Source organism: Dendrobates tinctorius, unplaced genomic scaffold (genome assembly GCF_039654945.1).
Source record: "Dendrobates tinctorius isolate UK_male_01 unplaced genomic scaffold, ASM3965494v1 ptg000423l, whole genome shotgun sequence".
NCBI classification, from domain to species: Eukaryota; Metazoa; Chordata; class Amphibia; order Anura; family Dendrobatidae; genus Dendrobates; species Dendrobates tinctorius.
Genome location: NW_027362087.1, coordinates 1,132,566 through 1,149,406, shown reverse-complemented (window position 1 = coordinate 1,149,406; position 16,841 = coordinate 1,132,566). Strand labels below are relative to the sequence as shown.

The window sequence follows — 16,841 nt, the reverse complement described above, 5'->3', positions numbered from 1 at the left end:
TAGAGTACATACTCACCATCACTTGTCACTTTGATCCCCGAAGCCAGTGTCATCTTTGGAATAAATATTAAAATAACAAAGCACCAATATACTTACCCCTGATCCGCAGAAGTCCACGGGTGTCCCACGACGATCTTGCGTGGAGAACAGCAGCATCAGCTGATGCTACCATTCTCTACGGGCTCCAGGAAACCAGTGTCGGGAGGTAGGTATCCTTCCGCCCTGTATTCCTCCGCCACTGTAAAAAAAAAAAAAAAAGTCCCTAGTCTCATTTTATGGCATTGCTGTGTGAGAAATTTCCCATGCAGCTTTTCCCCGGGCAGTCGGTACAGACCACCGGCAGGCTGGTACAGACCCCCGCAGCCTGCACAGACCCCCGGACAGTCGGTACAGACCACCGGCAGGCCGGCACAGCCCCCCGGCAGGCCGGTACAGAACCCCGGCAGTCCGCACTGACCCCCGGCAGGCCGGTACAGAGCCCCGGGCAGTCGGCACAGCCCCCCGGCAGGCCGGTACAGACCCCCGGACAGTCGGTACAGACCAACGGCAGGCCGGCACAGCCCCCCGGCAGGCCAGTACAGACCCCCGCAGCCTGCACAGACCCCCGGACAGTCGGTATAGACCACCGGCAGGCCGATACAGACCCCCCACAGCCTGCACAGACCCCCAGACAGTCGGTACAGACCACCGGCAGGCCAGCACAGCCCCCCGGCAGGCCGGTACAGACCTCCCGCAGCCTGCACAGACCCCCGGACAGTCGGTATAGACCACCGGCAGGCCGGCACAGCCCCTCGGCAGGCCGGTACAGACCCCCGCAGCCTGCACAGACCCCCGGACAGTCGGCACAACCCCCCGGAAGGCCGGTACAGACCCCCGGACAGTCGGTACAGACCACCGGAGGCCGGCACAGCCCCCCGGCAGGCCGGTACAGACCCCCGGACAGTTGGTACAGACCAAAGGCAGGCCGGCACAGCCCCCCGGCAGGCCGGTACAGATCCCCGCAGCCTGCACAGACCCCCGGACAGTCGGTATAGACAACAGGCAGGCCGGCACAGCCCCCCCGGCAGGCCGGTACAGACCCCCCACAGCCGGCACAGACCCCCAGACAGTCGGTACAGACCACCGGCAGGCCAGCACAGCCCCCCGGCAGGCCGGTACAGACCCCCCGCAGCCTGCACAGACCCCGGACAGTCGGTATAGACCACCGGCAGGCTGGCACAGCCCCCCGGCAGGCCAGTACAGACCCCTGCAGCCTGCACAGACCCCCGGACAGTCGGCACAGCCCCCCCGGAAGGCCGGTACAGACCCCCGGAAGGCCGGTACAGACCCCCGGACAGTCGGTACAGACCACCGGCAGGCCGGCACAACCCCCCGGGCAGGCCGGTACAGACCCCCGCAGCCTGCACAGACCCCCGGACAGTCAGCACAGACCACCGGCAGGCTGGCACAGCCCCCCGGCAGGCCGGTACAGACCCCCGGCAGTCCGCTCAGACCCCCGGACAGTCGGTACAGACCACCGGCAGGCCAGCACAGCCCCTCGGCAGGCCGGTACAGACCCCCGCAGCCTGCACAGACCCCCGGACAGTCGGCACAGCCCCCCGGAAGGCCGGTACAGACCCCCGGACATTCGGTACAGACCACCGGCAGGCCGGCACAGCCCCCCGGCAGGCCGGTACAGACCCCCGCAGCCTGCACAGACCCCCGAACAGTCAACACAGACCACCGGCAGGCCGGCACAGCCCTCGGCAGGCCGGCACAGCCCCCCGGCAGGCCGGTACAGACCCCCGGACAGTTGGTACAGACCACCGGCAAGCCGGCACAGCCCCCCCGGCAGGCCGGTACAGACCACCGGCAGTCCGCACAGACCCCCGGCAGGCCCGAACTGACGGCGCATCATGATGACGTCATTTCAGCAGCCAATCACAGCCACAGCAGTGGCTCTTTACATTATGGGAACTTCCGATTCCGATATTGAAAAAATATCGGTACTCGGTATCGGAATTCCGATACATAGAATATCGGCCGATACCCGATATTTGCAGTATCGGAATGCTCAACACTAGTAGTATGTATGTATGTTGCATGCATGTGGTATATATGTAGTATATATGTAGTATGTATGTATGTTGCATGCATGTAGTATATATGTAGTATGTATGTATTTTTTTTTTACATTCAACACATAGGCCGGATGATGGGACTACTACTGTCCCATCATTGGCTAATGTATCAATCACCGTCATGGTAGCAGGCATCGCCCGATGGGACTTGTAGTCCCATTGGACGATCCTGCACAGACCCCCGCAGCCTGCACAGACCCCCAGACAGTCAGCACAGACCACCGGCAGGCCGGCACAGCCCACCGCAGCCTGCACAGACCCCCGGACAGTCGGTACAGACCACCGGCAGGCCGGCACAGCCCACCGCAGCCTGCACAGACCCCCGGACCGTCGGTACAGACCACCGGCAGGCCGGCACAGCCCCCCAGCAGGCCGGTACAGACCCCCGGCAGTCCGCACAGACCACCGGGCAGTCGGTACAGACCACCGGCAGGCCGGCACAGCCCCCCCGGCAGGCCCTTACAGACCCCCCACAGCCGGCACAGACCCCCAGACAGTCGGTACAGACCACCGGCAGGCCAGCACAGCCCCCCGGCAGGCCGGTACAGACCCCCGCAGCCTGCACAGACCCCCGGACAGTCGGTATAGACCACCGGCAGGCCGGCACAGCCCCCCCGGCAGGCCAGTACAGACCCCCGCAGCCTGCACAGACCCCCGGACAGTCGGCACAGCCCCCCGGAAGGCCGGTACAGACCCCCGGACAGTCGGTACAGACCACCGGCAGGCCGGCACAACCCCCCGGGCAGGCCGGTACAGACCCCCGCAGCCTGCACAGACCCCCGGACAGTCAGCACAGACCACCGGCAGGCCGGCACAGCCCCCCGGCAGGCCGGTACAGACCCACGGCAGTCCGCTCAGACCCCCGGACAGTCGGTACAGACCACCGGCAGGCCAGCACAGCCCCTCGGCAGGCCGGTACAGACCCCCGCAGCCTGCACAGATCCCCGGACAGTCGGCACAGCCCCCCGGAAGGCCAGTACAGACCCCCGGACATTCGGTACAGACCACTGGCAGGCCGGCACAGCCCCCCGGCAGGCCGGTACAGACCCCCGCAGCCTGCACAGACCCCCGAACAGTCGGCACAGACCACCGGCAGGCCGGCACAGCCCTCGGCAGGCCGACACAGCCCCCCGGCAGGCCGGTAAAGACCCCCGGACAGTCGGTACAGACCACCGGCAAGCCGGCACAGCCCCCCCGGCAGGCCGGTACAGACCACCGGCAGTCCGCACAGACCTTCGGCAGGCCCGAACTGACGTCGCATCATGATGCGCACAGACCGCGCATCATGATGACGTCATTTCGGCAGCCAATCACAGCCACAGCAGTGGCTCTTTACATTATGGGAACTTCCGATTCCGATATCCGATATTGAAAAAATATCGGTACTCGGTATCGGAATTCCGATACAGAGAATATCGGCCGATACCCGATATTTGCAGTATCGGAATGCTCAACACTAGTAGTATGTATGTATGTTGCATGCATGTGGTATATATGCAGTATGTATGTTGCATGCATGTGGTATATATGTAGTATATATGTAGTATGCATGATGCATGCATGTAGTATATATGTAGTATGTATGTATTTTTTTTTTTTTTTTTTACATTCAACACATAGGCCGGATGATGGGACTACTACTGTCCCATCATTGGCTAATGTATCAATCACCGTCATGGTAGCAGGCATCGCCCGATGGGACTTGTAGTCCCATTGGACGATCCTGCACAGACCCCCAGACAGTCGGCACAGACCACCGGCAGGCCGGCACAGCCCACCGCAGCCTGCACAGACCCCCGGACAGTCGGTACAGACCACCGGCAGGCCGGCACAGCCCACCGCAGCCTGCACAGACCCCCGGACAGTCGGTACAGACCACCGGCAGGCCGGCACAGCCCCCCGCAGCCTGCACAGACCCCCGGACAGTCGGTACAGACCACCGGCAGGCCGGCACAGCCCACCGCAGCCTGCACAGACCCCCGGACAGTCGGTACAGACCACCGGCAGGCCGGCACAGCCCCCCAGCAGGCCGGTACAGACCCCCGGCAGTCCGCACAGACCCCCGGGCAGTCGGTACAGACCACCGGCAGGCCGGCACAGCCCACCGCAGCCTGCACAGACCCCCGGACAGTCGGTACAGACCACCGGCTGGCCGGCACAGCCCCCCGGCAGTCCGCACAGAACCCCGGGCAGTCGGCACAGACCCCCGGCAGGCCGGCAGAGACCCCCGGAAGGTCCGTACACCCCCCCGAGAGGCTGTACAAGGACAGAAAAGGGTTTTTCTTATTCCGATACCGGAAGTCCCATAGACTTGAATGGGACTTCCGGTATCGGAATCGGCGATACCGATACTTTTTTCGTATCGGGCCGATACCATCCGATCCGATATTTTAGGGTATCGGATGGCATCGCTCAACACTAGTCCATATATACACACATACATCATTTCTATGATCCAATAATCAAGATATTTAGATAGAACATAATATCTATTTATTGGAATACAACTTTAGGACACAAAAAACTGTAATAAATTGTACATGTCATACACTACTGTATGTAATATCGATTAGATATACTGTATATAGTACATGCCAAAAGTTTGGACACACCTTCTCAATCAAAGCGTTTTCTTTATTTTCATGACTATGAATATTGCAGATTCTCTCTGAAGGCATCAAAACTATGAATTAACACTTGTGGAATTATATAATTAACAAAAAAGTGTGAAACAACTGAAAATATGTCTTCTAGTCTAGGTTCTTCAAAGTAGCCACCTTTTGCTTTGATTTCTGCTTTGCACACTCTTGGCATTCTCTTGATGAGCTTCAAGAGGTAGTCACCGGGAATGGTTTTCACTTCACAGGTGTGCCCTGTCAGGTTTAATAGGTGGGATTTCTTGCCTTATAAATGGGGTTGGGACCATCAGTTGTGTTGTGCAGAAGTCTGGTGGATACACAGCTGATAGTCCTACTGAATAGACTGTTAGAATTTGTATTATGGCAAGAAAAAAGCAGCTGAGTACAGAAAAACGAGTGGCCATCATTACTTTAAGAAATGAAGGTCAGTCAGTCCGAAAAATTGGGAAAACTTTGAAAGTGTCCCCAAGTGCATTGGCAAAAAACATCAAGCGCTACAAAGAAACTGGCTCACATGAGGACCGGCCCAGGAAAGTAAGACCAAGAGTCACCTCTGCTGCGGAGGATAAGTTCATCCAAGTCACCAGCCTCAGAAATCGCAGGTTAACAGCAGCTCAGATTAGAGACTAGGTCAATGCCACACAGAGTTCTAGCAGCAGACACATCTCTACAACAACTGTTAAGAGGAGACTTAGTGCAGCAGGCCTTCATGGTAAAATAGCTGCTAGGAAACCACTGCTAAGGACAGGCCACAAGCAGAAGAGACTTGTTTGGGCTAGAGAACACAAGGAATGGACATTAGACCAGTGGAAATCTGTGCTTTGGTCTGATGAGTCCAAATTTGAGATCTTTGGTTCCAACCACCATGTCTTTGTGCGACGCAGAAAAGGTGAACGGATGGACTCTACATGCCTGGTTCCCACCGTGAAGCATGGAGGAGGAGGTGTGATGGTGTGGGGGGGCTTTACTGGTGACACTGTTGGGGATTTATTCAAAATTGAAGGCATACTGAACCAGCATGGCTACCACAGCATCTTGCAGCGGCATGCTATTCCATCCGGTTTGCGTTTAGTTGGACCTTCATTTATTTTTCAACAGAACAATGACCCCAAACACACCTCCAGGCTGTGTAAGGGCTATCTGACCAAGAAGGAGAGTGATGGGGTGCTACGCCAGATGACCTGGCCTCCACAGTCACCAGACCTGAACCCAATCGAGATGGTTTGGGGTGAGCTGGACCACAGAGTGAAGGCAAAAGGGCCAACAAGTGCTAAGGATCTCTGGGAACTCCTTCAAGACTGTTGGAAGACCATTTCCGGTGACTACCTCTTGAAGCTCATCAAGAGAATGCCAAGAGTGTGCAAAGCAGTAATCAAAGCAAAAGGTGGCTACTTTGAAGAACCTAGAATATAAGACATATTTCAGTTGTTTCACACTTATTTGTTAATTATATAATTCCACATGTGGTAATTCATAGTTTTGATGCCTTCAGAGTGAATCTACAATTTTCATAGTCATGAAAAGAAAGAAAACTCTTTGAATGAGGTGTGTCCAAACTTTTGGTCTGTACTATACATATGTAATCGATATTACATAGTGTATGACATTTACAATTTATTACAGTTTTGTGTGTCCTAAAGTTGTGTTCCAATAAATAGATATTATGTTCTATCTAAATATCTTGATTATTGGATCAGAGAAATTATTAAATGTCTGATGTTCAAATTGTACTACAATAAATTTTTCACTTAAATATAAGCAATATATGTGGGAGTCGGAGTCGGTGTATGGGAAATTGAGGAGTCGGAGTCGCAGGTTTGGCTTACTGACTCCACAGCTCTGCCAGCCATGACGTACACAGAGAGATCACACCAGCCTCGACGTATGCAGAGAGATCACACCAGCCTCGACGTATGCAGAGAGATCACACCAGCCTCGACGTATGCAGAGAGATCACACCAGCCTCGACGTATGCAGAGAGATCACACTGGCCCCGTTATTGTTTTATATTGTGCAGGATTCATGGCTAGACATCGGAGGTGTCTGTGAATCCAAATCACAACTCTATACAGCTGCCCAGACTGTCCAGCTGAATGGGGTCAGTTCTAGAGAAGGAAATAGCCCTTACAGGGCATCAATGCATGGGGGTCACCTACCTTCTGCAGAAATCTCTGCTCCTGGTCCTGGAGCCGTGGAAAAAATCCAACTGAGCGCAGCGCAGAATTCAGGGATTCAAAGTGATTGATCATTACCCGACCAAAAGCGTCATCAGGAAAAAACTGCTCATAGAGCACAAAGCGAGAACAGAGGAAACGGCGTCCTGCCCAGTCGATCACATCCCCCGAGCTACAGAAAAGAACAGAGGTAATGGTGAGATCAGAGGAAGAGAGAAAAAGGAGAGCAGAAGAAACGGCATCCTGCCCAGTGTAATGTTAAGTAAAGTATGCTGTTTCTGGAACATGCTAGAATCTCCCCCTCCACTCTGATGAGAAAATCTCCTTGTCACGTAGCTGCAGCATCCCCCCTCCTTAACAGCCCTCTGCCTGCTGATAATAGGACACTTCCTGGTACATGCATTTGGCCCCTCTCCACAGCTAGGAATGTTAATTAAGCTGAGTGGAAAGAGTGTCTTTGGCCTGGCCATGAGGCTAGATACAGGTATAGGAAATATTAAAAGAGGCTCTAGCGTGCACAATGCTCGTGACAGAGATATAAAACTCACATCTCTGCGTAGGCAACGAAACCAACTTTCTAATTCCTAGTTTTCACGGGTCTAACCCCTCCAGAAACTGAGATATGGATTGCTCCCAAATGGAGTGTCTAATTAAGGCATGCTTGGTGTTGTCTTATTGGGTTTGATAAACTACAACCAATGATACCATATGTGTGTTTATACGAGCTTCCCTCGATAAGATATGGTTATTATAAGTTTTTAGATAAATTGCAACTTAGAGAGTAGGGAGGTTGAACCTCACCAGACAACCCCTTTCGTGAGGTCACAAACCCAAAGGGATAAGGTATTCCCTCCCAAAATTCATTCAGTTGAAGCTGCAGAGTCCATGCTAGAAAGACCTGCAGATGTCCGGGGATGTGTGGTTGGCGGCCCCTCCCCCCGAGCCACATGGGATGCCTAAAGAACCATAAGCAACTGTAAGTGTAATTTCTGTCTTTTCATCCATGTTATTTTTATATTCGCAATCGTACATATTTAATGTCTCAACTTTATAACAACTTTTATCTGTGTAATCACTGCCCACATTTTGGGAATAAATAATAAAATTATCAGTCTGCCTTCATGCTCTAAGAAATGAACTACTCGCCTTTTTTAGCTAATCGCTACTAATTTGGGGGGTTTGCCGCGGACCCTCTTAATTAACTCTTTGATAAACTGAATTGTGGCTGGTGGCAGTGTGGTGTGTGCGGTTTGTTAGGCTAGGTGGCAGTACGGAAGTGTCTTATATTGCTGAATGCGTGGCTGAGGCCAACGCATTGATAATTCCCTTACTGCAGTAGTCTGACTGCCCGTGCACAACAAGCAGCCCATCCGGCGACTAATTATCCTAGGTGCAGTTCCCTGACTGACCTGGGGGTAAGGGGGGCACCGGAGAGCTGCGAGTTCCAAAGTGGAACTGGGAAAGTGGGATATACATAAATCCCTGCAGTTCTTGGAAGGTTGTTAGCAGTGGTGGGGCATCCAAAATACCCCCCCTGCGAAAAATTGCTAGGGCAAGATTAGCTTGCTGTATATTTTTGTCACATGGTGCCGGTGGTGGGATAACTAAGATAAACCCCCACTGTGCCTGTGATAGCCGTGTGCCGTCAGTGCATCGCGTCCCTCCGTCCGCTGACAAACCGGTGTCAGTGGTAGGATCGTGACATATTGGTGGCACAGGGTGCGCTTTACGTCACAATTTGGTGGCAGAGCTGTTGGATAATCACAGAGCATTAGTGATTTGGTTTGAGAAATCATCCCTCTCACTAAAAACCTGCACGGTTCCTGCAGGAACCCTGCATAATAGGTTTTGGAGAACAGACTCAGTGGTTATTAGTCCTGAGACTTTTTTGTACTTGCAAGTATTCCCTCTCTTTTCTTTGTTTTTCTTTTCTATCTTTTATTTGGCAACCATGGTGGCAAAAGGAGAACACTGGTACAAACAGCAGACAAAGGAAGTTCTTGATGGGGTATGCACGTACCGAGAAATTGACGCCACAAACAAATCCAGAGACCAACTGATCGCGGCTCTGGTGCAGCTGGACAACGCCCAGAGCCCAGTGGGCACAGAAGCCGGCCCTAGCCAAGGGGGCGCTGCAGCAGAGGCTCCACTCCTGAGCGCTGGCTCCACATACAATCCGGACAGATTGGACCCCTACCTGCAAGCGGCCTTGGACGAACTCCCCGCCGAAGACAGTGAGGGATGGGTGAGGCTGATCCAGCAATATCGGCAGGAGGCTCGAGCCAAAAGAGAGGCTGAGAGAGCCGAGCGCCAAGCGCAGTGGGCCCATGAACTGGAGGTGCTCCAGCGGGGGGAGAATGCCCCCACAGCCCGAAGCAGTGAGCCCAGCAGCGTCCATACTCCTAAACCCCGGCCAGAGCATTTTCCCGTGATGGAAAAGGACGGGGACTTGGAATCGTTTCTGCGAGCCTTTGAGAAAGCCTGCCGACAATGGGCCTGGTACTTGACCCCAGGGCTAAAAGGCAAAGCTCTGGAGGCGTTTGCTTCTCTTCCGCCAGAAGACGATGACGACTATGATGCCATAAAGCAGGCCTTGATCGCCAAATACCGGCTGACACCTGAGGTATACCGAAAGAAGTTCCGGAACCTCCAACGTGGCCCACACGATAGCTATAGCGATGTGTGTTATGAACGGGTAGCCGAGGAGGAAATAAAAAACAATACAAGCTAAGTCTCAGAAAACCAAAGAGGTTGGTAACTATGCAGACTGCAGACCCCTGATCCTAACACACAACTAGCAGCAGTCATGGAGCGTTCCTACGGTGGTCCTAGACGCCTCGTCACAACCCGGAGAACTAGATAAGCCTAAAGCAGGAAAAGAGGAAAACTAACTGCCCCAGAGCAGACCCCAAAGGAGAGACAGCCCCCCACATGTATTGACGGTGAAACAAGATGAAAACACAAACAAAGGCAGGAAAATAGGCTGAGCAAACGATGGGGCCCGACTAACTAGAAAGGACAGGAAAGAAAAGACACTGTCTACAGTCTGCCAAAAAACCCTACAAAATGTCCAACACAACTGATAGCAAAATTAACCCTGAAGTCACTAGACTTCTCCCACTATATCAGCACTCTGAAATATTCTGAGACAGAGCAAAAAGAGACCAATCTAATAAGGGACAAAAAAAAGGCAATTTGGCAAATAAGAGTGGAAATTCAGCACAGCCCAGCAGGGCAGGCTGACCACACAAAAAAAATGAAAAGACCAACAAGAGCAAGTGTGAACATTAGCAAAAAACAAACTTATCTTTGAGAAGAATGGAGCAGAGCTGAGTCCTAGACCTGAGAAGCAGACTGAATCACCAGCACCTGGATAGGGCATCGGCTGTCTTATATCCAGTCTGATACTCCAGAGATCCAATCATTATCTTCCTCACCAGGTGGCAGATCACTACCACTTAAACCAACCTCACTACCTCCTGTCACCACCAGAGGGAGAACGGAAGGGGAACTCTCAACTGGTGGAGCAGAAAATGAGCTCATAACAGATGTGGTGCAAGGACTCAGGACCCACTTTGACCAGTGGATCCATGGACTGTCCGTTGATTCCTTTGAGCTGCTACGGGACCTGATGATCAAAGACCAGTTCCTGCATCTTTGCCCAGCTGAGGTCCGACAGTTCATCCTGGACCGCGAATAAATGAATGCGGACAAAGCAGTGCAGATCGCCGACCACTATGAGGCCAACCGGAAGCCAGAGACGCGGAGGCCAGTCACCACTAGCTGGAGAGGGGGTAAGCCTGCAACCAACCCCAGTGCCCAAGCTAGCCGTCCCTCCGGAGGCCCTGTTCCTGGTCACCTCCGTTTCACCTGTCCGGAAAAGCCAAAGAACCCCCCAGCCAAGGCCTCTGGGCCCAACGCCTTTGTTCTTTTGGTGGGAGGTGTGGTTGGGAGGATTGACGACAACGTTCAACCTGTCCAGGTGGGGGCCCGTCTTGCTACAGGCCTCAAGGACACCGTGGCTGAACGAACCCTCATCCGTCCTGGACTGGCGGCCCCTGAAGAGTTTGTTGAGGGGAAAACCCTGACTGTCACTGGGATCGGGGGTGCCCGCTGTCCCTTGCCAGTGGCCTGGGTATTCCTTGATTGGGGTGCTGGGAGCGGGGTGAGGGAAGTGGGAGTGTCTGAAAACCTGCCCACTGATGTTTTATTGGGGACTGACTTGGGGAGGATGGTTGCATACTACATCCCTGACACCCCTCCCCAATCTGGTAATAAGGGTTTCGTTGACCCTGATGATGATGATGATGATGATGACGACGGGAAACTGAATGTGTTACCTGCTAATGACTTGATGAGTAATGATGCAACTAACAACCATTCTTTCCCCTGGAATGATGCTGATGGTGATGTAAATGTACCAAAGAAATCTGATAACCATTCTTTTCCTAGGAATGATGATGATGATGTTGTATCTGTGCCGACTGAACCTGTCAACCATTTCTTTGAAACGGTAGATGTGTCCACAGGTACCGAAGGGCTCAGCCACGTCACTCTGCGGAGTGAGACGGCTGAGGAACCCCTGGCAGGAGCAAGCAACGGTGCTCAAGGAAATGGGGAGGTGCATGGGAACCATAAGGAAGGTAATGCCATGCAACTGACCAGTGCCACCGAGGAAGGTAACTGGCCCATAAGTAGCACTGCTCCTGAAGTGTTGGGGGTGGATAGGGAGGTAGGGCCCATAGCAGCACCGACTGGTGGGTCTGTAGAAATCCCCGGGGAGACAGCATACATAGCAGCTGTCACATGCAGCCAGAGTGCCCAGATCGCAGGTAGCGCCCTGTCTTCTGGACCCTCTTCTGCTACAGGAGAGAATGAACCAGAGGTGAACCCAGAGCAGGATCCAGAGGGTCCCAGTAAGAAGGGAACCCTGACGTCACTTCTGGCAGCCTCCAGCAAGGAGTTCCAGGCTGCTCTGTACTCAGACGCAAGCCTGGAGAAATTGAGAGGTCTCGCCGAGACGCCCACCTCCAAGTCTGATAAGGAGAGGGTGTTCTGGGAACGAGGAAGGTTGTACCAGGAGAAAGTACCCGGAGATTCCCAAAAGGAGTAGTGGAGGGAAAGACAGCTAGTTGTCCCCCTCCAGTTCAGAACTGAGTTGCTGCGGATTGCCCATGAGATTCCACTCGCTGGACACTTGGGGATCAGCAAAACAAAGGCACGGCTGTCTCAACACTTCTATTGGCCCAAGATGGGGACAGATGTAACACAATACTGCTGCTCCTGTATCACCTGTCAAAGAATGGGTAAGGCGGGGCCTGCTCTTAAGGCTCCCCTTATTCCTTTGCCAGTGATAGAGGAGCCTTTCCAGAGAATCGCGGTGGACATTGTAGGCCCGCTGGCCGTCCCCAGCAGCTCCGGAAAGCAATACATTCTCACCGTGGTAGACTACGCTACCCGGTACCCAGAGGCAGTAGCTCTGTCTTCAACCAAGGCAGATAAGGTGGCTGACGCACTGATGACCATCTTTTCAAGGGTAGGATTTCCCAGGGAGATGCTTACCGATCAAGTGACCCAATTCTTGTCTCGCCTAATGGAGGATCTCTGTAAGAAAATGCAGGTGCAGCACCTGGTATCGAGTGCGTATCACCCACAGACTAATGGTTTGTGTGAACGCTTCAATGGTACCCTCAAACAGATGCTCCGCATGCTGGTTGAGACCCAAGGGCGCGACTGGGAGCGGTACCTCCCACACCTGCTGTTCGCTTACAGAGAAGTTCCGCAGGCCTCGACCGGGTTCTCCCACTTCGAGCTCCTGTATGGCAGGCGAGTCCGGGGACCCCTTGGGTTGATAAGAGAATCCTGGGAAGATGAGCCAAACCCCACAGAAGTGTCCATCGTGGATTATGTCATGCGCTTCTGTGACAAGATGCAGACCTTGACGCAGTTGGTGCATGACAACATGACGCAGGCTCAGGCTGACCAGAAGCACTGGTACGACCAGAATGCCCGGGAGTGGACCTACCAGGTGGGTCAAAAGGTGTGGGTGCTGGTCCCCGTACCAACGGATAAGCTTCAGGCAGCCTGGGAATGCCCATACGTCGTCCACCAACAGCTCAACCTGGTCACCTACGTGGTAACGCTTGACCATGCTCAGGGTAGGCGCAAGGCCTTACACGTCAATATGCTGAAGGCGCACCGCGAACGTGAAGCTTGCGTCCTACCGGTCTGCAACCTGCCCGAGGATGGGGAGGAAGATCCCCTACTGGACATGTTGGCCCAAGCCAAGGCCAATGGGTCCATTGAGGACATGAAGATAAGTGGTTTGTTAATCGTATCCCAGCGGTTGCAGTTGGTGGCCACCCTGGAACTCTTCCAGGCCGTGTTCACCAACCGACCTGGGAGGACTGAGTTAGCGGTTCATGAGTTGGACACCGGGAATCACGCCCCACTACGGCGAACACCTTATCGGATCGCTGAGGCGGTGCAACAAGTCATGCGCCAAGAGATCGATGAGATGTTAAGGCTGGGGGTGATTCGACGGTCAAAAAGCGCTTGGGCCTCACCTGTAGTCCTCGTGCCTAGAAAGGGTCGAACCACCCGGTTCTGCATGGACTACAAGGGGCTCAACGCCATCACAACCTCTGATGCCCACCCGATGCCGCACATCGAGGATCTGCTTGAGCAGTTGGCGAAAGCAAGGTACATATGCATCATAGATTTGAGACGGGGATACTGGCAGATTCCCCTGAGCCCTGAGGCGCAGGAGAAATCCGCCTTTATCACCCCCTTTGCACTGTACGAGAACACAGTCATGCCCTTCGGCATGAAAAATGCCCCTGCCACTTTCCAGCGGATGGTCAACCACCTGCTCCGGGGACTGGAGGAGTATGCGGTGGCGTGCTTGGACAACATCGCCATCTTCAGTTCCACCTGGGAGGAACACCTTCAGCATCTCCAGGAGGTGCTCAAGCGTCTTCACCAGGCAGGCCTGACTATCAAGCCGGGAAAGTGCCAGATGGGCATGAGCGAGGTCCACTACCTGGGACACCGGGTAGGCGGGCGTTCCATGAGTCCGGATCCAGACAAGGTGGACGCAATCGTGTCCTGGCCCACCCCCAGGACCAAGAAACAGGTGAAGTCCTTCTTGGGCACTGCAGGGTACTATAGGCGGTTCGTACAAGGCTATAGCACCCTTACAAAACCCTTGACCGACCTCACCAAGCAGAGGCTACCCCAAACAGTCAACTGGACAGATGACTGTGAGGCGGCCTTCCAAGCTTTGAAAAACAGCCCTGTGCAACTCACCAGTGTTGAAAGCAGTCGACAGCAGTTGACCATTTCTGGTACTGACCGACGCCAACGAGTTTGGCCTCAGTGCTGTGCTCAGCCAGGTCGACTCGGGGAACCAGGAGCACCCCGTGTTGTACCGGAGCTGGAAACTTTTGCAGAGGGAAGTGGCCTACTCCACCATTGAGATGGAGTACCTGGCCATGGTGTGGGCACTGCAACGTTTGCAGCCCTACCAGTACGGGCGCACCTTCACGGTGGTAACCGACCACAACCCTTTGAGCTGGTTGCACACAGTGTCCGGAACCAATGGAAGGTTGCTCCGCTGGAGCCTTGCCCTTCAACAGTACGTACTGTACAACACAAAAAGGGCAGTGAACATGGTAATGCCAATGGGTTGTCCCACCAGGGCGAACCCGCTGAGGTGCGCATGGCCGATTACCATCAGGTAATGCCTCCATAGCGCCCTCTAAAAGGGGGAAGTGTAATGTAAAGTAAAGTATGATGCTTCTGAAACATGCTAGAATCTCCCCCTCCACTCTGATGAGAAAATCTCCTTGTCACGTAGCTGCAGCATCGCCTGTTATGAATGGGTCACCGAGGAGGAAATAAAAAACAACACAAGCTAAGTCTCAGAAAACCAAAGAGGTTGGTAACTATGCAGACCCCTGATCCTAACACGCAACTAGCAGCAGTCGTGGAGCATTCCTACGGTGGTCCTAGATGCCCCGTCACAACCGGAGAGCTAAATAAGCCTAAAGCAGGAAAAGAGGAAAACTAACTGCCCCAGAGCAGACCCCAAAGGAAAGACAGCCCCCCACATGTATTGACGGTGAAACAAGATGAAAACACAAACAAAGGCAGGAAAATAGGCTGAGCAAACGATGGGGCCAAACTAACTAGAAAGGACAGGAAAGGAAAGCCACTGTCTGCAATCTCCCAAAAACCCTACCAAAAATAATGTCCAACACAACTGATAGCAAAATTAACCCTGAAGTCACTAGACTTCTCCCACTATATCAGCACTCTGAAATATTCTGAGACAGAGCAAAAAGAGGCCAATCTAATTAGGGACAAAAAAAGGCAAATTGGCAAATACAGATAAGTAAGAGTGGAAATTCAGCACAGCCCAGCCGGGCTGGCTGACCACACAAAAAACTGAATTGACCAACAAGAGCAAGTGTGAACATTAGCAAAAACAAACTTAACTTGAGAAGACTGGAACAGAGCTGATACTCCAGAGATCCAATCGTTATCTTCCTCACCAGGTGGCAGATCACTACCAATTAAACCAACCTCACTACCTCCTGTCACCACCAGAGGGAGAACGGAAGGAGAACTCTCAACTGGTGGAGCAGAAAATGAGCTCATAACAATCCCCCCTCCTTAACAGCCCTCTGCCTGCTGGTAATAGGGCACTTCCTGGTACATGCATTTGGCCCCTCTCCACAGCTAGGAATGTTAATTAAGCTGAGTGGAAAGAGTGTCTTTGGCCTGGCCATGAGGCTAGATACAGGTATAGGAAATATTAAAAGAAGCTCTAGCGTGCACTTCGCTCGTGACAGAGATATAAAGCTCACATCTCTGCGTAGGCAACAAAACCAACTTTCTAATTCCTAATTTTCACGGGTCTAACCCCTCCAGAAACTGAGATATGGATTGCTCCCAAATGGAGTGTCTTAATTAAGGCATGTTTGATGTTGTCTTATTGGGTTCGATAAACTACAACCAATTATACCATATGTGTGTTTATAAGAGCTTCCCTCATTAAGATATGGTTATTATAAGTTTTTAGATAAATTTCAACTTAGAGAGTAGGGGGGTTGAATCTTACCAGACCGCCCCTTTTGTGAGGTCACAAACCCAAAGGGATAAGGTATTCCCTCCCAAAATTCATTCAGTTGAAGCTGCAGAGTCCATGCTAGAAAGACCTGCAGATGTCCGGGGATGTGTGGTTGGCGGCCCATCCCCCAAGCCACATGGGATGCCTAAAGGAACCGTAAGCAACTGTAAGTGTAATTTCTGCCTTTTCATCCATGTTATTTTTATATTCGCAATCATACATATTTACTGTCTCAACTTTATATCAACGGCTATCACAGGCACAGTGAGCGATGTGGGAAAAGCAAATGTTTTAAATACTTTTTTCTCAACAGTGTTCACACAGGAAAAGGATTTGCCAGGGGAAATGCAGAGTGATAATGTAAACTCCCCATTAAGTATTACCTGCCTAACCCAGGAAGAAGTGCAGAACCGCCTTAGTAAGATGAAAACGGACAAATCACCAGGCCCTGATGGCATTCACCCTCGGGTATTAAGGGAGTTAAGTAATGCGACAGACAGGCCTCTATTCCTTATATTTAAAAACTCTATAGAAACAGGGTCTGTTCCTTTTGATTGGCGGCAAGCAAATGTGGTACCAATATTCAAAAAGGGGTGTAAAAGGGAACCTGGAAACTATAGGCCGGTAAGCTTAACATCTGCGGTGGGTAAAATTTTTGAAGGGTTTCTAAGGGATACCATTATGAAATATCTCAATGTTAATAAATGTTTAACTCCATATCAACATGGATTTATGAAGGATCGCTCCTGTCAGACTAACCTGATCAGCTTCTATG

At 52.6% G+C, this 16,841-nt stretch overlaps 1 protein-coding gene across 5 annotated transcripts in view; it reads right to left on the bottom strand.

The window, feature by feature from the left end:
* LCMT2 (leucine carboxyl methyltransferase 2) overlaps positions 1 to 16,841 on the bottom strand; it is a 174,375-nt gene that overhangs the window by 116,066 nt on the left and 41,468 nt on the right. For all 5 annotated transcript variants that reach the window (XR_012227519.1, XM_073564047.1, XM_073564044.1 and 2 more), the window contains one exon: positions 6,916 to 7,105. Coding sequence is in view for 4 of the 5 variants with exons in the window: in XM_073564047.1 (XP_073420148.1) it covers positions 6,916 to 7,105 (190 nt within the window). In the remaining variant the exon portion in view is untranslated. The remainder of the gene's footprint in view (positions 1 to 6,915; positions 7,106 to 16,841) is intronic.